Here is an 18,375-nt window from a genome sequence, read left to right on the forward strand (position 1 = left end):
TGTTGTAAAATGGAACTTCAAGCCAATTGTTTGCAAACGTCATGCCACCAAATATTCCAGAGAGATTTTACCATGGGTTCCAGATTTATGCATGCGCTATTTAATGCACTGCCCATTGTGACATTGGTCACGTCACTGGTTTTTTGTCTGAAATATTTTAGTTAATATTTTTGATAAATTCCATAACCTATAGCACATTTACACCTAGCTGAAGTAGAAGAAAAATAAAGAATGTGGTTCAGTGCATAATGCCACTATCTTGCAAAACAGAGATATACCATAACTTCAGGACCTCATGCAGACAAGTTCAAGCAGAAGTTCTGTGCAAACTCTTTCTACCTGGAAACATGAGGAAATAAATCAAGCAAGTCCCGTGCACGCAGAGACAAGATGCAAAAAGTATCTACAAGGAACAGAGTAGTGAAACAGTAAATCAAACGTGCGTTGAAAAGATACTGCAAGTGTGCGCACATACTCACTTTCCAGTTTTACCTTTAACTAGATAAAGGTTTATTCAGAAAATCAGATTATCAACCCTCTTTCCACCCACCCCAAATTACACAAAGATGAATACTCTTTTCTCAAAATATTTAAGGAAAGCCCATAAATTCTGATAAACCTCCTGTATACACATGCTCTTAATTCTTATAGGAGTAATTTGAGATGTTGTATTTTATAAGGTAATAGGTACTAAAAAGCTATTTGAATCTTTGCTTTCCAAGCTACAAATAAAATGGAAGCCCGAGATTGCTGCAGCTTTAACTTCCACCCACCCTGTTATGACCTTTAGTCAGGTATGACAAGCTCTACCTTCAACTCCTCTAAAGATTAAATTTCACTATGCTTAGTTTTTTCATGCAGTACTTCTAAAGGAAGATGCTGACCAACTTGAGCACTTACAGTTCCCAGCAGCAAAATGTGACATAGTACTACGGTAACAGTAGCTCTAAGCTAGAACAGCACCATTTTTTTTCTTATCTTTTAGTGCAAGTGATAAAGAACAATAGGACCAGAACAGCTCTTTCGACAGTTAAAGAACTCTCTCTGCTGCCCTCCCCCCCCAACTCAAAAGGGATAAAACGGGAGGCAAAGTAAAAATCTAAGTGACATAAGGGGTCCTTTAAACAAGGCTAAGCTGAGTTCCCTTCACAGGTTTATTCTAGGTTACAAGTCACCCATGACTATTTCCTTTGGTTTCTTTTCACAGAAATGGAAGGTTTCATCAACTGTACAGTCTCCTCCAAAAATTGTAGTTCACTTGCATTTGTTGTGGACAGCAATCACAAACACTCTTAATTTCTTACCTGAAATTCATAATGGATGCAAAAATCCCTAAAGAGACTTGTCACGAAAAGGAGTCATGCTGCTCAGGGTACTGTACTCTGAATTACAGACTTCAAGCTTAAATACATCCACTGCTTATGAGTTGCAATTTAATTATACTATCCCTTCAGCACACTTCCAAGTACACAATTAAGACTTACTTTTTTGCACATTACGTAGCAGTAAAACTACATAAATACAAAATATAGTCTACAAAAATAACAGTATTTCTGTAAATAGGTATTTCAACAGATACTTTTGAAAATATATTCATACAAAATATAAAGAACAACAGCCTGCTTTTCCACAATAACAGATTCCATAGTACTGCCCAAGTCCTTGGGCATTAAACCTTCAGTCCCGTAAGCAGAGCTTAAAAGTATTATTTCCATGTTTTAAGTGGGAAGACTGTATAAGAAATAGTGCTCAGTATATTATCAGTAAATACCAGAGAACATGAGAGAAGCTTGTAAGCTTGTTCAGCAGTGCAAGACATTACAAATGAAGATTACAAGTACTTTGCCATTTTCCTTTAGAACACAAGGATATGCATCTTTGTAGCACATGCACTGGTAAAAAAATATAACCCCACCACCACCACAATTTCTTTGAGGCAACTTTAAGGAAATCTCCTTGAACTGTTAATGGCTGCTCACCCTCCATAGCTTCCACAGGTCTGGGAAACTCTTCTGTACCTGAGCCACCAAGCTTGTTCTAAAGTGAATTTTTCCACAAGAGGTAACAGAAGAGTACTTATGTCTGTCAAAGGCAAAAACATTATACTAGAAGCAACACAGGGCTCCATCCTTCTCTAAAGATAGCTCTGTAAAAACATGTATTTCAACTAAGTAGTGGATGTAGTCACTAACACTTAGTTCCATATGGCGATGCATATTTTCCATGCATATCAAAATACCACCAGTTGAAGAAACTGCAATGACATACGCTTTTTTTGTATATCTGATGTAGAAACAACCATCAATATGCACTCTTCAAGCTTTTATTAAATAACTGTTTACAAGATGTTTTAACAGATCCTTAAGATTAAGTCATCTCATCACTAGGTTCGAATTTTATAACTAACTTGTTACAAAAAGGAACAAATACTAAGTTTAGATGAGCCCTTTACATAAAGCTCTTTCCCAAACTAGGTCCTCATAAGACTATGTTCCCATGCAAAATTTTGGTAACAAAGTCGCTCAACGGATCTACTATTTTCTAATTGCAATGCCCCCATCTTTTTACAGCAGCATACTAGTTACCAAGCATCAAACACCAAAAGTTTTAACACTTAATACTCAAAGTGTTTCCTAAAAGATTTTTTGTCTTCCTACATTGTGATAATTATCACTGTGTTCATCACAACAGAGTACATATACATTGCTGCAAGCTTTAGCATATGATAGGAGCTACTCAAACATTAAATGTTCCATAAGCTCAACAGTAAGGAACATTAAAGGCAACAGTTCACTTAAAACACAACAGAATAAAATTTAGTTTGGTACTAAAGTAGTTTTAATCCCATGACTCAAATGCATTTGCAGAATACGACATCTTCAATCCTCCCGGGTTCATGTTGCCTCTGCCTCCATAGTTCTAGGAAACAGAACAGGTACTAGTTTAGAATCATTAACACTTTCAAACATTTAACTGTAAAAGTCACTACAAAACAATTTTAACTTTCAGCATGCATGTCTCAATGTAACTTGAACATCATGTTTTTTAAATAAATACAGAAGCTCTTTCATCATTACACGTCTATACATAAGGTTTTTAGACCCTAGTCTGAAATTAATGCACTCTAATCAACCTCAGATTTTATCAGGTGTGGGAATAATCCTTCCCAAAGTTCAAATCCCAGCTTCTTCTCTTAGTCAACACAAATCAGTTCACATAACTTTGGGGAAAAACTTCCTTCTCCATTTTTTATTTAAGAATGGCTATCTGCATTACTTTGCCAGCAAAATCCTTTTCCTTTGGAAAAAGGATGAAGCCCAGTTACCTGTAAGATTGTCCCAAAATAATCAGTTAAGAGCCTCCAACAGATTCCTCTTTCAAAGTCAGCATCTGATTATCAAATGGCCCTTTCATATATTCCTTTTGAAAGGGAAAGTAAATATTGTAAAATATTTACTTACACAAGTAAGATGTTACCTTTCTTCCCCAGGAGAAAGGGCACCAGGATCCTTATTGAACACTAGATGATATAACCCTCTCTTTCAGTAATAGTAAGACAGCAAAAAACAGTTTTAATAGTGAATTTCAAAGAAAAAAAGAGGGATGATTACAAATGCTCAGTTTCTATCAGAATCACTGGCATCAGAAGATCTCATAAGAAAGGAATTAGAATCTGGTATCTCCAATTCAAGAGTTGGTGCACTGCATCTATGTGATTAATAGGGCAGTGCTCCCAAGGCAAACAGACAAGATTTTTCCTGAAACTACTCTATTCACAAGTATGTGGACAAAGAGTCACAGTTGTATTTGTTAACTCAGAGGTCATAAAGGACATGAAAGACAGACTTGGACATAGAAATGACAGATATCACTAAATGCTTGGAGACACTCCACAAAGGTTGCAGATGTGTATTTGGAAGCAATCTAGACTCGATGGTTCACAAGATCCACCTTTAAAAGCAACCTATACAAATTAAAAGTGTGTCCTTGAACAAGCATACAGAAGAAAGATCCACTGAGGCTACAAGCACGAGAAGGAAGCAGTTTAAGTACCTGAGATCCCATGAAGACCCAAACAGAAAAGATTCAGATCTGATTAGCGAACTGGTCAGGCAGGTAAATACACCCAAAACACCCAACACTTTCACTAATTATGATATGGAAAAAAATAATTAATTAAAGGAAGGTCTGAGCTTGAAATCGAGCTTCAGACATTGTGTAAGGAGTCAGAATAATTATTTCTCTTGTGGTGTCTAAGACAGCATTAACATGTGGAATCCAACTGAGATGTGATTAAGTTCTTACAGAAGCAAAAGATCAAAGAAAGGCTTCTGACGAAGGCCATTAAAATCCAAGTAGATAAAAGCAAGAAGTATTAAACATCAGCTGAAAAAAAAAAAACCCCAAACAACAAAACCATTCAAAGCAGGAGTAGGCATAGAATTTAAATCCTATACTAGTGACTGCAGAGTAATTTGAGAGCTATACCACCTATGCCGCTTCATTTACTCAAGCTGTATTTTAACATCTGGTATCAGCAACACTAAGAGACCAGAAGGCTCCTCCTCATCACAGACATTAAGAACAATTTTGACATGAATCAGATTGGGGCATTTATCTAGCTGTAATTAGTTGAAGTTTAGTCAAATGAGTTACTTGACTGAGCAATTCATAACAAGCAGTGGCTGTGTAACTAGAAACTATTTGCTCCTACCCTACATGTGCAGTAGAAACTACATCCTTTGCATATGTCTGCATACAGCTGTTCTTCCGCAGAGTAGTTCTTGACACTAATCGACTAATGCAGCTAGTAAGGCCACACTGTAAGAGTCCAAGTCAACCACGCTGTCCAAAATTAGTTTCAGAAATACTGAGCACTTTGAAGATGCACAACTAAGATTCAGGACACAGTGACAGTCAACACAGTTTCAGCGGCATTGCTCTGGATGCATACTGCTAGACACACTTTTATACTGTGACAAAGTTCTGAAGGCCAAGACTTACAGTTAATTTCCAAGCTTACCTTTTGGGTATTAACTGATGTAAAGACTCCTTCTCCTTGCAAACCAAAAGCAATTTCCTCCAACCAAACAGGAACTTCCTGCTGGGCCTACATAATTAGAAAAATGAATTTAGAGACTTTGACTGCTTTATCAATTCATATTAAGAGTTCCATAACTCTATCAAAAAAGTAATAGTTGCTCAGATGTCATGATTTAACCCCAGCTGGCAACTAAGCTCCTCGCAGCTGCTCACTCACTCCCCGCCCCCCCCCTCCCAGTGGGACGGGAAAGAGAATCAATTCACTGGTGGGGTGGTGTGAGAAACAGAAAAAGCCTTACACACAGAAAAGCGTGTAAGCACTGCTCAGCAGTAACAAAGACATCTCTGCATTATGAACACTGTTTCCAGCACAAATCCAAAACACAGCCCCATATGAGCTACTATGAAAAAAAATAACTCTATCCCAGCCAAAACCAGCATATCAGTGCAGTAAAATGAAATCCTAAAGAACAGAAAAAGTTAAGTACTAAGATTTGAAACTTACATCTGAAAGCACTTTAACTAGAGATTGTGCAAGATGGCCATCTGTACTGTTATCAAAGAAGCAAACTGCTTTGCCTGTATTTCCACAACGACCAGTTCGTCCAATTCGGTGTACATACTCTTCAATGGTGGAAGGCAGATCAAAATTAATAACATGTTGAACATTTTCAATATCCAGACCTCGTGCTGCCACTGAAGTTGCCACAAGAACTGGACATTTTCCAGAACGAAAATCCTGAAGAGCTACTTCTCTCTCTCTCTGTTCTCTATCTCTACAAAGAAAGCAATGGTTAAAATGGGTATCTTGAAACATCTGCAGTATTATTTAAGATACAAGTTAAAAGGTCATGATTCATGGACAGAAATAGTACTCGGGGAGGGGGGTGGGGAAAACAAATCAAAACCAACAACCCACACACTATCAGTTTAGGTTTCACGAATTTTTAACTGATTAAGAGTAAGACACAGCAACTATTTTAACCTAAGGCTCTAGAGAAACTAGTGTTTTGGTTTTTTTTTTTAAAGAACCAGAGATAATCATGTATTGAACTCACTGCCTCCCTAAGAAGATCCACTTGTTTAACTATTTCTTCATGACAGTTAGAAGTGCTTTTCTTACCGCTTTGTAGCAAGGAGCCAGAAGAGTAAAGATGAAGTCTAGGTGGACTCCTGCACAGGCCATTTTTCAGATATACTAAAAAGTATGGCCAGCCAACAGTATAGAACTTGCCTTTTTTTTTTTATCATCATGAGAAGAAAAGTAGATTTGCTCTGCAGTTTGCATTTTTAAAGAATATTTACAGGTTATCCAGTAGCTCAGAGTTTAACTGCTGTTCTTTGTTGTCCAAATTAGAGAACCAATTAGAAAGCTCAGAACAGTGCTCTCTTGAATCTAACATGGGACATTTAGTGAAATCTGGTATGACCACTATTCCACAGAAGAGCAACTATCTTAACTAACTTCAACTTGAAAAACTTAAGTGAATCAGAAATCACTAACATTCATGACAGTTCAGCAGCTTCCATGGACCCAGTTATTCTCTTTGTAAGTATACCTTAATTCACAGAAATAATGTCAAGAACCTCCTCCCACGCAAGACAATGTGGGATAGCAATTCAGGTTAGCCAAGAAGAGAAGGCCAGGTCTTCTCAAAATGGCCATTCACACACCTGTAAAACTGACAGGGCACAGGATATACACAAGTATCTTCTCTCTGTGTACTAAGACCATTTTAACCCACCTACAACCTTGATATTCTGACATCTGTCAGAACACTGTCCAAAAGACCCTTTAATAGGCAAGAATTCAAGTCCCTTCCTCCTGTTACAAGACGAAAAATATTTCAAAATTACATTTTTGTTGTGCTTCAGTTCACTGGGAATCTTAAGATTTAGTTTGTTGTCCTACATTTTGGCATTCTAACAAACACCACAGAACTACATTCCAGCTCGTTATGTGAAAGACAGACCATCTTTTAGATGGCTTTAAACCTGGAATTAGCAGCTATTTCTCCTTGTTCCTAGAATTTTTCAAATACGCAACAGTAATGAGTAGACTACAAACACAAATTCTCCATGTAAATGCTATGTCCCTGAACACATCAAGGCAGCAGAAATGACATCACAAATCTGTATGGTACATGAGTCAACTTAGCTCGTCACTTTGAGGAAGCCTGTAAGACAAAGTAGAAGGTCCACAACTGCCACTTGAATTTATGAACATTATCTCACCATTAACACCAAAAGGTCTGGTTTTGATCGCACAAATGATGACAAAAACTGCATATAAACAACAGCTGATTCTACTGAATTACTTTTATTTTTTTTTAAAGCAGTAAACATAAGATTCTCCAGTTCATATAGAGCGTTTCAAGTGTGGTCAACCAGAGAGTTGTATACTCAGCAAATGCTGTGAGAACTGGCCTTCAGAAACACTACACTCTCAATGGGGCAGAGCTGCTGAGGATTACAGGGCTATCTGAAACAAGGCAAGATAAGTCAAAAAGATATGGCCAAACATGAAATCTCAATAAAAGCTTCTCGTAAGATACAGTATTAAGTGACTTCCACTTAATATTACCTGACTTTCACTTCAAAATGATACTTACCCATGGATGCTAGTGGCTGATATTTTTTCTTGACAAAGAAAGGCTGCAATGTAGTCTGCTTTTTTCTTTTTGTCCACAAACACCATGGTTCGTTCATGACCTATGTTAAAAAAGAGTTCAGATCCAATGCAGTTGGAAACTTGATACATTTTCACTATTCACAGTTGCAGTTACTGATATAAACAAATAAATAAGAACAGATTTGGAATAAAGTCTTTAAAGGTATGACTGTAATTTCTTGCCTGTGTTGAACTAGCTAAATTCAATCCATCAATTTCTAGATCAACACAGAAACCCAGGTGAAGACAAATGCACTGTACTTTTCTCCTCAATAAAAGGAAGAAACGAATGTTGTTCTCTGATAGGTATGCACTCCCTTTCTACAGCATGTGGCTAAAAGTGGCACACCATTCTGAGCACTGAACAGCAAGGTACACAGGCCATTTTTTAATTCCAAACTTCTTCCAGACAAAAAAAATGGAAGAATCCCAGCCATTAACAAAATACAGGCCCAAATGATCCCATAAGAAGTTTGACACCTGCAATCTGCAGATAATACCCCCAGATGCTAAAGTATTGTAATTGACCCTATTAAAAAACCTCAACATCTGTGAAGCTTGTCTGCTAGTACTCAACAGAGATGAGACCTTGACAAATACCTCTAACACAGATATGCCTGAAAACACAGAACTCCAAGGTCTGCGTCAAGTTTCAATCAATAGTCTTGTAAAGCATGTAACACACAAAATAGAACGGAATCATGACCTGGTCAATAGTAAGAGCACAAGTTTAAAAACAAGAAATTTTGTATACCCTGGGAAACAATTAGCAATAAGGAAAGTTACCTATGCTTTGTAGAATTTCTATCAGTTTATCCCTCTTGGAATACTGAGGAACTTGAAGAATATTTTGCTGAACATCACTGCAAGCTCCACCCACATGTCCAACAACAACAAATAAATAATGAGTTTTCAAAAATTCGCCAGCCAGCCTTCAAAACAAACAAAATTGAGTAACATTAAGTCTATTTGGTAGCTTATTTTTGCTTTAAGATCAAGTGACTTCATTTATGTGTAAGCAACCATCACAACAAATACTGTACAAAACCCCCTGATCAGTAAGAAGATGCACAGAATTATTATATCCCTGCAGCTTTTCATAATACAAACACTGCATTGTCTACCCATCTCAGAAAGAGTTACACATATATGCTTGTAATAAAATGGGTTACTGAGATGTACGCTCACAGAACTGTTCATGGGGCACTATTTCATCACGAGCTGGAGGGACAGGGAAGAATCCCACACAGGACAGAATTCAAAACAGGCTTCCAAGAGCCACCATCATCCTTTTTGACTGTTCAACAAAACCACAGCTTAAAAACACGCGTGCAATTATATGGCATTTATTTATCAGTTGTCATAGGCAAAAGTCAAGTTTTGCACAGACCTTCAGTTATGCCTTACATAGGTAATCTTATCTGAGCAGTCAAACTTGCAAAAATATGCAATTCCTTGGAATGCCCCATAAAACTTGAGAGTTTTACTGAACTGTATTCATTTCTCAATACAGAAGTGTGCTTCGTGCCCAGTGACACAAAGCAGCTTCCACTGCAGTAAAATTCAGATGGTCAACAAGTTAACTGAAAACAGACAATCTCAAGTTTTACAACAAATTTCTGACAAAGAAGAAAGTCTTTAAAATGTTAAAGGATTGCCTTAAGGACTTGAATCTCCTACCTGATTTATAGGTGTAGTTGTCACTGAAAAGGTGTTTTTCATAGCAAATAAACAAGTTACTAGTGACTTAAATGTGTTTGGTCTTAAGATCTGACTGGTTTAAGATCTGAGAAACATAGTTCTAAATTAAAAGTAAAGGACAAGTTTAAAATCTCTGTAAACAGAATAGGAAACAAAAACCAGGTTAGGAGACAAGAAAGAAAAGACCTTTTAATGGAAAATACGATGCCCCAAATGCTCAACTGAAATTCACCAGCCAGGTAGGAAGTGCATGGTTCTCTCAGCTCATGTACAAAGGAAGAGCCTTGGTGATCAGACCAAAGGTTTATGTAACAGCAGAGATCCAAATTCAGGTACACAACCAAATGGTATGTTAAAATTAAATCTGATTACAGTCACTGAATACAAGTGCAGGAGAGTCTGAACCCAGCAGGACCAAAGAAAGCATGTTGTCCTATACTACCAAAGTAGTATACTGTCCAAAGTTACTCTGATAGCAGAGCATGGGAAAACATTAGCTTTCCTGACTCCAGAATCTGAAAGGCAGTAAATCCAGGAAGACACTGATTCCAGACAAGAAGAGTTTTCATTCTCTAAAATGAGATTATCACCTTTAGGCATTCCAGTTTCAAAAGGTTACAAGAATGTTATTATTCACTTCCAAACCATGATCCAAGCACTCAGGTTTCTGAAGCCTTCCACAAGCACTTGCAAGTCCTGCAAGACTGACACTAGAAAGGTAGATCTGGAGTGTTAGGGTTGTTTTTTTTTTTCATTAAAAAGAAGCAGACAGTAAACATCTTGCACAGTTGAAGAGATCTTGTCCTTTCAGATGCTGGTAGTTACAGTACTCTTTACTCATCCCTCAGTGTGAAGCAAAAACACATAGCAAGAGCATTAGCCAAAAGACATTGATAAAGACAACAGATCTAGAGATCAAGGGATTAAGAGTCCTCTCAACCTCAAAACCTAAGCCAATCAGAGCACACCATGCATCTTAAAGGGAGACACAACTGATCTTTTCCCAGGATGCAGTGCGAAGTGAGACCACATTCTTTCACAAACAGTAAACACATGGAATGAACATGAACCACACTTATGTACAATATCATTTAAACACTTGATCCACTGCTGCAGAAACAAGCCACTGTTAGTTCCTACAAGACCTTCTCTGAATACAAAACACTCTGTGAAAAAAGTCTTGACTGAGGAACCAAAGCCACAACAGGCAACTTAAGACTGAATTTAAAGTGAATTTAACTTTACTTAAAAGAAAGGCAATTCATCTCCCCAACAGCTGTCAGTATTAACTGACTGAATAGGAGAAAGCAGCCCATTCCCCTCTTTCATTCAGGACAGCCAACCACTGAAGATGTTTTCTCCCTACTTGAAAGACAATCTTCAAAAAGCCTGAAAGGCCCGACGACAGTTGTCAGGATTTGACTCACTACACAAACATATTTCATCGCAATGCTATGATCCGTTTACACGCTCTCAAACTGTAATAAGGTAGTATGCTTACTGGTATTTTTTAGTGATACTGTCACAACAGCATCCCTACCACAAAAGCCACCAAGATTACGTCAATTACTCCAACTGAAATGGAAACTCCTCTGATTTACAAGTGAGTATTCAGATGCATTTCTCTTCAAAAGTGGAAATACTGAATAATTTCCATTCACCTACAGGGAATGGGATGTTTTGTTCTGTTACTCCCAGGCTCAGCAACCCCACTACTATCTGTTGAACACTGTTCTTTCAGAGTCTGGAAAGTGGAACTTTAGGAGTAGTGAGTAGTAGAGCTGTAAGATACACCACAAACCCATTTGTGGAAGCTTTAAAACTACCGAAAAACAAATAGCATGCAAATAAGAATTGTATATCAGAAAGGCTGGTGACTTGAGCAGTAATTGGGATGTCTGGTTATATTATGTCCTGGTCCCAAACACAGCACTACCAGTGCTGCTCGTGAAACAGCTAGATCACTGGTTTTGAGCTTGCACAGATCTGGTGGAAGAGGGACAAGAAATAAACAGAGGCAGTATGAGGACTTCCACAGAAGAGGAATTTAAAAGTCTTAGATAAACTTCCTAAGTTGCTTTGGAGTCCCCACCTAAATTAAGCAGTTTATCTATGCAAATTACTAGGAGTTCTGTTGCTGAAAAAAAAAAGGAAAGTCTTCAGCAAGGAACGTTCATATCCTAGTTTTTCACTATCTTCTAGAATATAAGCTTTTAAACATAAGGAATGCTCTTAACTCTTCAGCCATTTAGCTCTATACAAGTACATCTTCACATATATATACACACACACATATCCGTTTTTACCTACCTCTGAACTTCTTCAGGAAAAGTAGCACTAAACATTAGTGTTTGACGTTTGTCTTTTGGTGGCATGCTTGGATAAGAAATCAGCTTCTTCATATCTAACCCAAACCCCATATCAAGCATGCGGTCTGCTTCATCTAGCACCAAGTATTTCACATTGTGCAAACCAATCTGCAAGTATTTCAGTGAAAGAAAAACTGTATTAGTTCACTGACAGTATATACTTATAGAATGTCCTAACTGTCAAAAATCTACTTTTTATTTATTTCTAGTAGAAGTTAATTATTCACAAATAAAAGCCTAGGTGCATTATGTTTTCTCTGCATCACAACCTTTTTTTAACTTTTTAATCTGCACTAATTTTAGTAGTATGCGTACACTGAAGTGCTTCAGAACTTCGTTCAGTAATGTAAACCAAGATGGAGCTTATAGATCAACTATTATTCAGCATAACTATTTTGAAATTATGTCTGAGTTTTAGAAAAGTTCTCTCATATAACCCTCATGCATTCTCAAAAAACTCCTTGCTCTGAAAAAAATTATGTCAGAAAGCATTATTAAGGACATTACAACTTCACCATTGCTGACCAAGACTATCATTGTGACTACAAGCTTGACAACCACAGAAAACTAATCTCCAGTTTATTACCAAGAAGTGTTTTTCCAAACTCCATTTGTCCAGTGCAACATCACTGAGGCACCATTATAATATGTAGCAATTTCAATTTGAATTTATAATGGCTGGAAAAATAAAAATTCAAATACAATATTACATCTGGAGTTTTTTATATTTTGAATTTAATCAGTATTAAAAGATTCCAAGAATTAATATTAGCAAAGTTCAAGACAAATAAAAGCTATTACAGCAAAACAAACACGACATCAAGTGAAAATCTGGTATGGAATTTTCCACAAGAACCAAGAGAGGGTGTTGCATATATTTAAACTATAAAATTTAATTGCCAAGAACAATGCAGCCAGTTTGATTTAGACTGATATTTTCCAATGGGTGCTGAAACGGACCAAAGACATCTGGACTCACACTACTCTTTCAAAAACCTCATGTTATTTAGATATTCCCCAAAAAAACTCATTTGTGTTTTAAGTGCCTGTACAAAGGCAGCATACTGACTAGTTTTCATGGCTTTTATCTTTATTTCTATTGAATCTGAAGAATGAAAACCAGCATGTAAAGCTAAGGGTGTTTAGGGAATTCAGATTAAGTTTTAAGACCTTACCTTCTCTCTTCCAATGATGTCTAGAAGCCTTCCTGGAGTGGCACAGAGTATATTACAGCCTTGCATTACCTGACGAATTGAATGGCCTGTTTGTGTACCTCCATAAATCACAACAGGCCTTATACAAGTTCTATTATTTAGAAAAAAATTGGATTAATTATGTAAGTAAGCAAATAGTATTGTTTCATGAAAATACATTAAAAATCATCAGATCTACCATAAACCAGCTTAGAGTGGTTCAATTCCTCCACCATACAGTACAACTTACAAGCAAAAGCAGGACCCAAGACCAGAAACTCACTGTAAGCTCAAAGTTCCCATTCATACTACATAAGAGAAGCTGCACAGGTGGCTAATTTGGAAAGAACATTTCACCTGCATTCTTCCCTCTTCCTTCAACTGAGAGTTACTGAAATCGCATTAGACATTGTCCCCTATTACAGCACACAGTTAGAAAAAGCAGAACAACCAAATAAATGCCCTTAGAGCTTCAGAAGTTATCTTTCCACACCTCAAAAGGACAGTAAAAAAAAAAAAAAGACACACAGGTGAATCTTTGTAAAGCAACTAGTAACACTGGCCATGCAGTGTGCCACTCAAGCATTAGACTGCAAACCCATTAAAACACTGAACTACTTAGTGTTCTTCCTACTAAGGTTTTTGGTTAGATCTACCAAGCAGAACTATGTCAGTTCTCCTGTAGAAAACCACCTCCACAGGCAAGAACTACCTTAGGCAGCTGAAGAGCAAGTTTACAAGCGTATCTTTATAACCTCCTGCTAAGGCTTTTACATGCATGCAATCAATATCTTCATATTCAAATTCAAACTATCTATTCTTGAAGATACTAATTCAGCTTCATATGCAACAACAATGAATCAGACAAACCTGGTAAATTTTTACCAGGTTTAACTGGAACTTTTCAGAAAGCTTTAGTCAAGAATAGAAACAGGTGGGACTTACCACATTTCAACACTTATCCACTATCAATTAATACACATATTTCATATTCCTATTTGTGAACTAAAGCAATAAACTTAAGAATATCATGAATCTGAACTGAGCAATATGAATGCAATTCTTTAGATGCAACAGATTCACACCATGATATTCTTAACTGCCCTGCAAACGTAGGTTATATTGCTTTTACTGCAGGGTAGCTGTAACAGAAACTTTTTAAATCCCAAAGATATTTTATTGTTAAGTTATCTGTACCTAGTTTAAAATAGTATAATTAATTGAACTAGCTACACAATTAGAACAGTTTTAGAGATTAAGAACACGCTTAGTAAGCAGAGATGCAAATATGATGGTACTTCCCAAAGGCAGAGACAGCCTCCAAGCGCAAGTTCGCTCCAATAAGCAAAAACAAGTCTAGTTTAGCCCACCAGATTTTGCACTGATGATGTTCTTCATTCCACCTCCTAATACTAACAAGCCATTACAGACAATAGGTTTAATTCTCTTCCTGTGCACTGGTGAAACCTACCACTTAGCAGAAGAAAGATCACTGGCAAACTAGTACAAATGTACTCTCATGCAATATCCAAGGGCTGAATGACAAATTTAGACCTTTTGTTCTGTTTTGAAGAAGGAGTGACAAGAGCTTGCTTGAGCCGTGAAATTTCTGTCCAAGACCAGAAACACTTGGAAGTACAAGGTTATTAGAAGTTATCACTGGAAGTTAACTAAAATTCCCTAACATATACTTCTATTTTTGTCAAGAGGAAAATAAAAGCAAGTACAAATCACGTAAAGCAAGCTAAATTTAAGTTACTTCATTTAAGAAATTCTATTTTTCTCATCCGTATACATGATGTGACAAAAGTTTAGTACTTATCTTCTCTTCAAGCTACAGTAAGCTTCTTCCCTCCACTCCCACCTACATCAGGAAGATTAGGAGTTTAAATCCCTAGTCATATAGTTATAAACCTGCTAGCTAGTATTACCATCTAAATTCAAGTGGGTTTAGTCATTCGATTGGCACAGAAAATTTTTTGAAAGTATTCATGAAAAACATTAAGCACTACTGATTCAGACAAAGTAATAATCAATACCAGGCAACAGTGTAAAAGCTTACCCATACACAAATTTCCTCGCTTCTAGGAAGATCTGATTTATCAGTTCTCTAGTTGGGGCAACAATAATACATTCTGGTTCCTGCTGCTCTTTAAAGCTACTGGCAGTTACGCCATCTCTCATCATGTGGGCCACAATTGGTAGAAGAAAGGCTGCCTTAAAAAAAAAAAAGCATCAGTATTTATGTTGTTTATCCTTAAAGCTTTCATCAATCACAGTAAAAGCTGCATACCAATCTTAATGCTAGAATGATACAGCGCAGTATCAACTTCAAGGAAATCAGACTGCAAAAGGATTACCTTGAATGCACTACAGAAGATTTAAGCTTATTTCTCCTTGTTTAAGAAGCATGAAAGTATCTCCTTGGACTTTAAGAGTCTAATAATGCAGGAACATAGTCACGGACTAGCTAAATTCCGGGTTCTTCAGGCAGTTCCACACATCATGCTGACATACATTGATAATTATGTACCCCAGGATCAAAAACTCTCCTTAACATTTACTTACAAGCTTTACATTATCATTAGTAATTTGTATGGTAACCATGTATCACCATTCTCCAAACTAGCAGAACAGATCAGTTTGCAACACTGCTGTACCAGAACTCTTACTTCCATGTAAGACTAGTTACCCTCAAAACAGAATCTGTACAGCAGTCTCAAAAGCATTCTGAATATTTGTAGCATAAGCTTTGGACATTTCCCCCTCTGCAAACAGAAGAGTGTTTTCAAAACAAGTAACTAATAAGCCACAAAACACAGCTAGAATTCCACACTATCCTTAACAGCAAAAAGCTATACTTAATATCCAAATCATAGAATGGTTAGGGTTGGAAGGGACCTTAAAGATCATCTAGTTCCAACCCCCCTGCCATGGGCAGGGACACCCTCCACTAGACCACATTGCCCAAAGCCTCATCCAACCTGGCCTTGAACACTTCCAGGGATGGGGCCTCCACAACCTCTCTGGGCAACCTGTTCCAGTGCCCCACCACCCTCACTGTAAAGAATTTCTTCCTAACATCTAATCTAAATCTGCCCTGCTTCAGCTTAAGGCTGTTACTCCTTGTCCTATTACTCCATGCCCTTGTAAACAGTCCCTCTCCAGCTTTCCTACAGGCCCCTTTAGGTAATGGAAGGCTGCAATCAGATCTCCCCGGAGCCTTGTCTTGTCCAGACTGAACAACCCCAACACTCTCAGCCTGTCCTCATAGCGGAGGTGCTCCAGCCCTCTCATCATCTTTGTGGCTCCAACAGCTCCATGTCTTTCCTGTGCTGGGGACCCCAGAGCTGGATGCAGTACTCCAGGTGGGGGTCTCATGAGAGCAGAGGGGCAGAATCACCAACACAAACACCCACACAACACAGAGGGAAACACCAGCTTTCAACCACTGAGGTTTTTTTCTCTCATCAGCAGTTTCTATGACTGCCCATACTTCTGAACCTGTATCTGGAACCCTGAAGACGCTGTTTTAAGACACTAGTTCACTGAAATTAAAAAGAAATTAAGCCCAAAAATGCAACAACCTATCCATCATTCATATCTGTGCTTAATAGTACACCTGTCATTGCAGTGCATATCAAATCATTAGACAACAAGACGTGAAGCATCTAGTGTAACGTCAATTTCCTCAAAGTTCAAGGTCACACACTTCCAGCAGTATGAATACTACACAAAATACTTACAGTTTTTCCTGATCCTGTCTGGGCACATGCCATTAAATCCCGTCCTGCCAGTATAATAGGAATGCTGTACTTCTGCACTGGAGTAAGTTTCGAGTATCCAGCTTTAGCAATATTCATGTTTAAAGTCTGAGAGAGGTTAGCTTCTTCAAAAGCCTGTAAGAGTAAAAGATTAACAATACACAATCATAGAAGTTGAAAGTTTAAAAACTAAGATGCTTACCACAGGATACAGACATCCAAACACTAAAAAGTATTAAGTTTTGAGGGAGTCTCACCAGTCATCTAGATTGCCACGGTTCCTAAAGGTAAAAGCCCCAAAAGTTTCTTCAACTTGCTCATGCCATTCAAGTAGTTTGTAGGACAGTGAAGGCTTCAGCTGCTCTTACTAGCTTTGAGAGAAAACTGCTCAGAAGCCATACATCTGGATACAAGGAGGTAAACTCACATCATGGCATGCTATGAAAAGAAACTAAAACTCCTCAGTTTCATTTCATATGTGAAATACAGAGTCTCTGCGCTAAAACTAGTAAGAGGAGCTAAAGCAATATCCCTATTCAGGACCAAAAAGCATCACAGATAACAAAATCAATTTAACTTCAGTGAGAAAACCTTTCAGAAGATGGATGGGGGAAAAAAACCTCTGCATCTTCACTTCAACATGGCTGCTACTACACCCTCCACCCTTCTTCGCCATTCTTCTCCCTAAGAAGTGCTTTTAAAAAAAAAAAAATACTAGCCACCTGGAATGGAATAGAAGCAAAGTTATATATTAAACAATAAACTGCAGCCACAGAAAACATGGCTAGAAGTTATTTCAAAAACACCTCTCTGGCCAAACGAAAACAGGTGTTCATTTACACTGTTAAAGATCTCCCAGTAACAAGATTCAACAAGATGACTCTACCAGCCTTCCCAGAAACTGCTGCCAAAGGTCTTTCAAGATCTAAACTGGTATTTTTCTGCAATTTAAGGACAATACTTCCCATCCATCCAGTATTACTTTCTCTGGGCCCCTTCTGTAGTTTGCCAATGTAATTTGGAATTCAATTTCTATCTTTCAAGGGGGCAGCATCTCCTTCCAATGTAGTATTGTCTGCAAGACTCAAAAGCTTTATTTATTGTGAGGCACTGGAACGGGTTGCCCAGAGAGGTTGTGGAGGCCCCATCTCTGGAAGTGTTCAAGGCCAGGTTGGATGGGGCTTTGGGCAACATGATCTAGTGAGGGTGTCCCTGCCCGTGGCAGAGTGGTTGGAACTACATGATCTTTGAGGTCTTTTCCAATCCAAACCATTCTATGATTAATATTTTCATTAGCAGTCAATACTAGACTCAGAATACATCCTTGCAGGATCATGCTCAACATAAACCCTGAGATTAATGAGTTCACTAACCAGTAATGGTGCTGGAGGGTCAAGTCCTGACACTTCGACAACATTTTCATCATACTTGTCAAAATTAATTCCTGTCTGATAACGTGCGAAGATGGCTTGCTCATCATCAGGTGGAGGAGGGGGCACGTAAGTCACCTTCGGACCTTCAGAATACAACCACTCAAGTTCATGAATAATATAAAGCAAACTTAAACTAAAACTATTTTAATTATGGAGCTATTTAAGTTAAGTTCAGTGGGACATCTTTTAGACTTCTCTCAA

General features: G+C 37.8%; 1 protein-coding gene across 1 annotated transcript in view; it reads right to left on the reverse strand.

The window, feature by feature from the left end:
• Positions 1-2,387: 2,387 nt before the first annotated feature.
• The window catches only part of DDX4 (DEAD-box helicase 4), a 36,947-nt gene continuing 20,959 nt past the window's right edge, over positions 2,388-18,375 (reverse strand). The window contains exons 9-18 of the mRNA XM_075739771.1: positions 18,115-18,257; positions 16,724-16,876; positions 15,040-15,194; positions 12,960-13,089; positions 11,726-11,892; positions 8,501-8,646; positions 7,656-7,755; positions 5,549-5,819; positions 5,024-5,110; positions 2,388-2,919 (exon numbers count right to left, since the gene is read on the reverse strand). Coding sequence (XP_075595886.1) covers positions 2,839-2,919; positions 5,024-5,110; positions 5,549-5,819; positions 7,656-7,755; positions 8,501-8,646; positions 11,726-11,892; positions 12,960-13,089; positions 15,040-15,194; positions 16,724-16,876; positions 18,115-18,257 — 1,433 coding nt within the window. The 3' untranslated portion in view covers positions 2,388-2,838. The remainder of the gene's footprint in view (positions 2,920-5,023; positions 5,111-5,548; positions 5,820-7,655; positions 7,756-8,500; positions 8,647-11,725; positions 11,893-12,959; positions 13,090-15,039; positions 15,195-16,723; positions 16,877-18,114; positions 18,258-18,375) is intronic.

This window comes from Balearica regulorum, chromosome Z (genome assembly GCF_011004875.1).
Source record: "Balearica regulorum gibbericeps isolate bBalReg1 chromosome Z, bBalReg1.pri, whole genome shotgun sequence".
NCBI lineage: Eukaryota > Metazoa > Chordata > Aves > Gruiformes > Gruidae > Balearica > Balearica regulorum.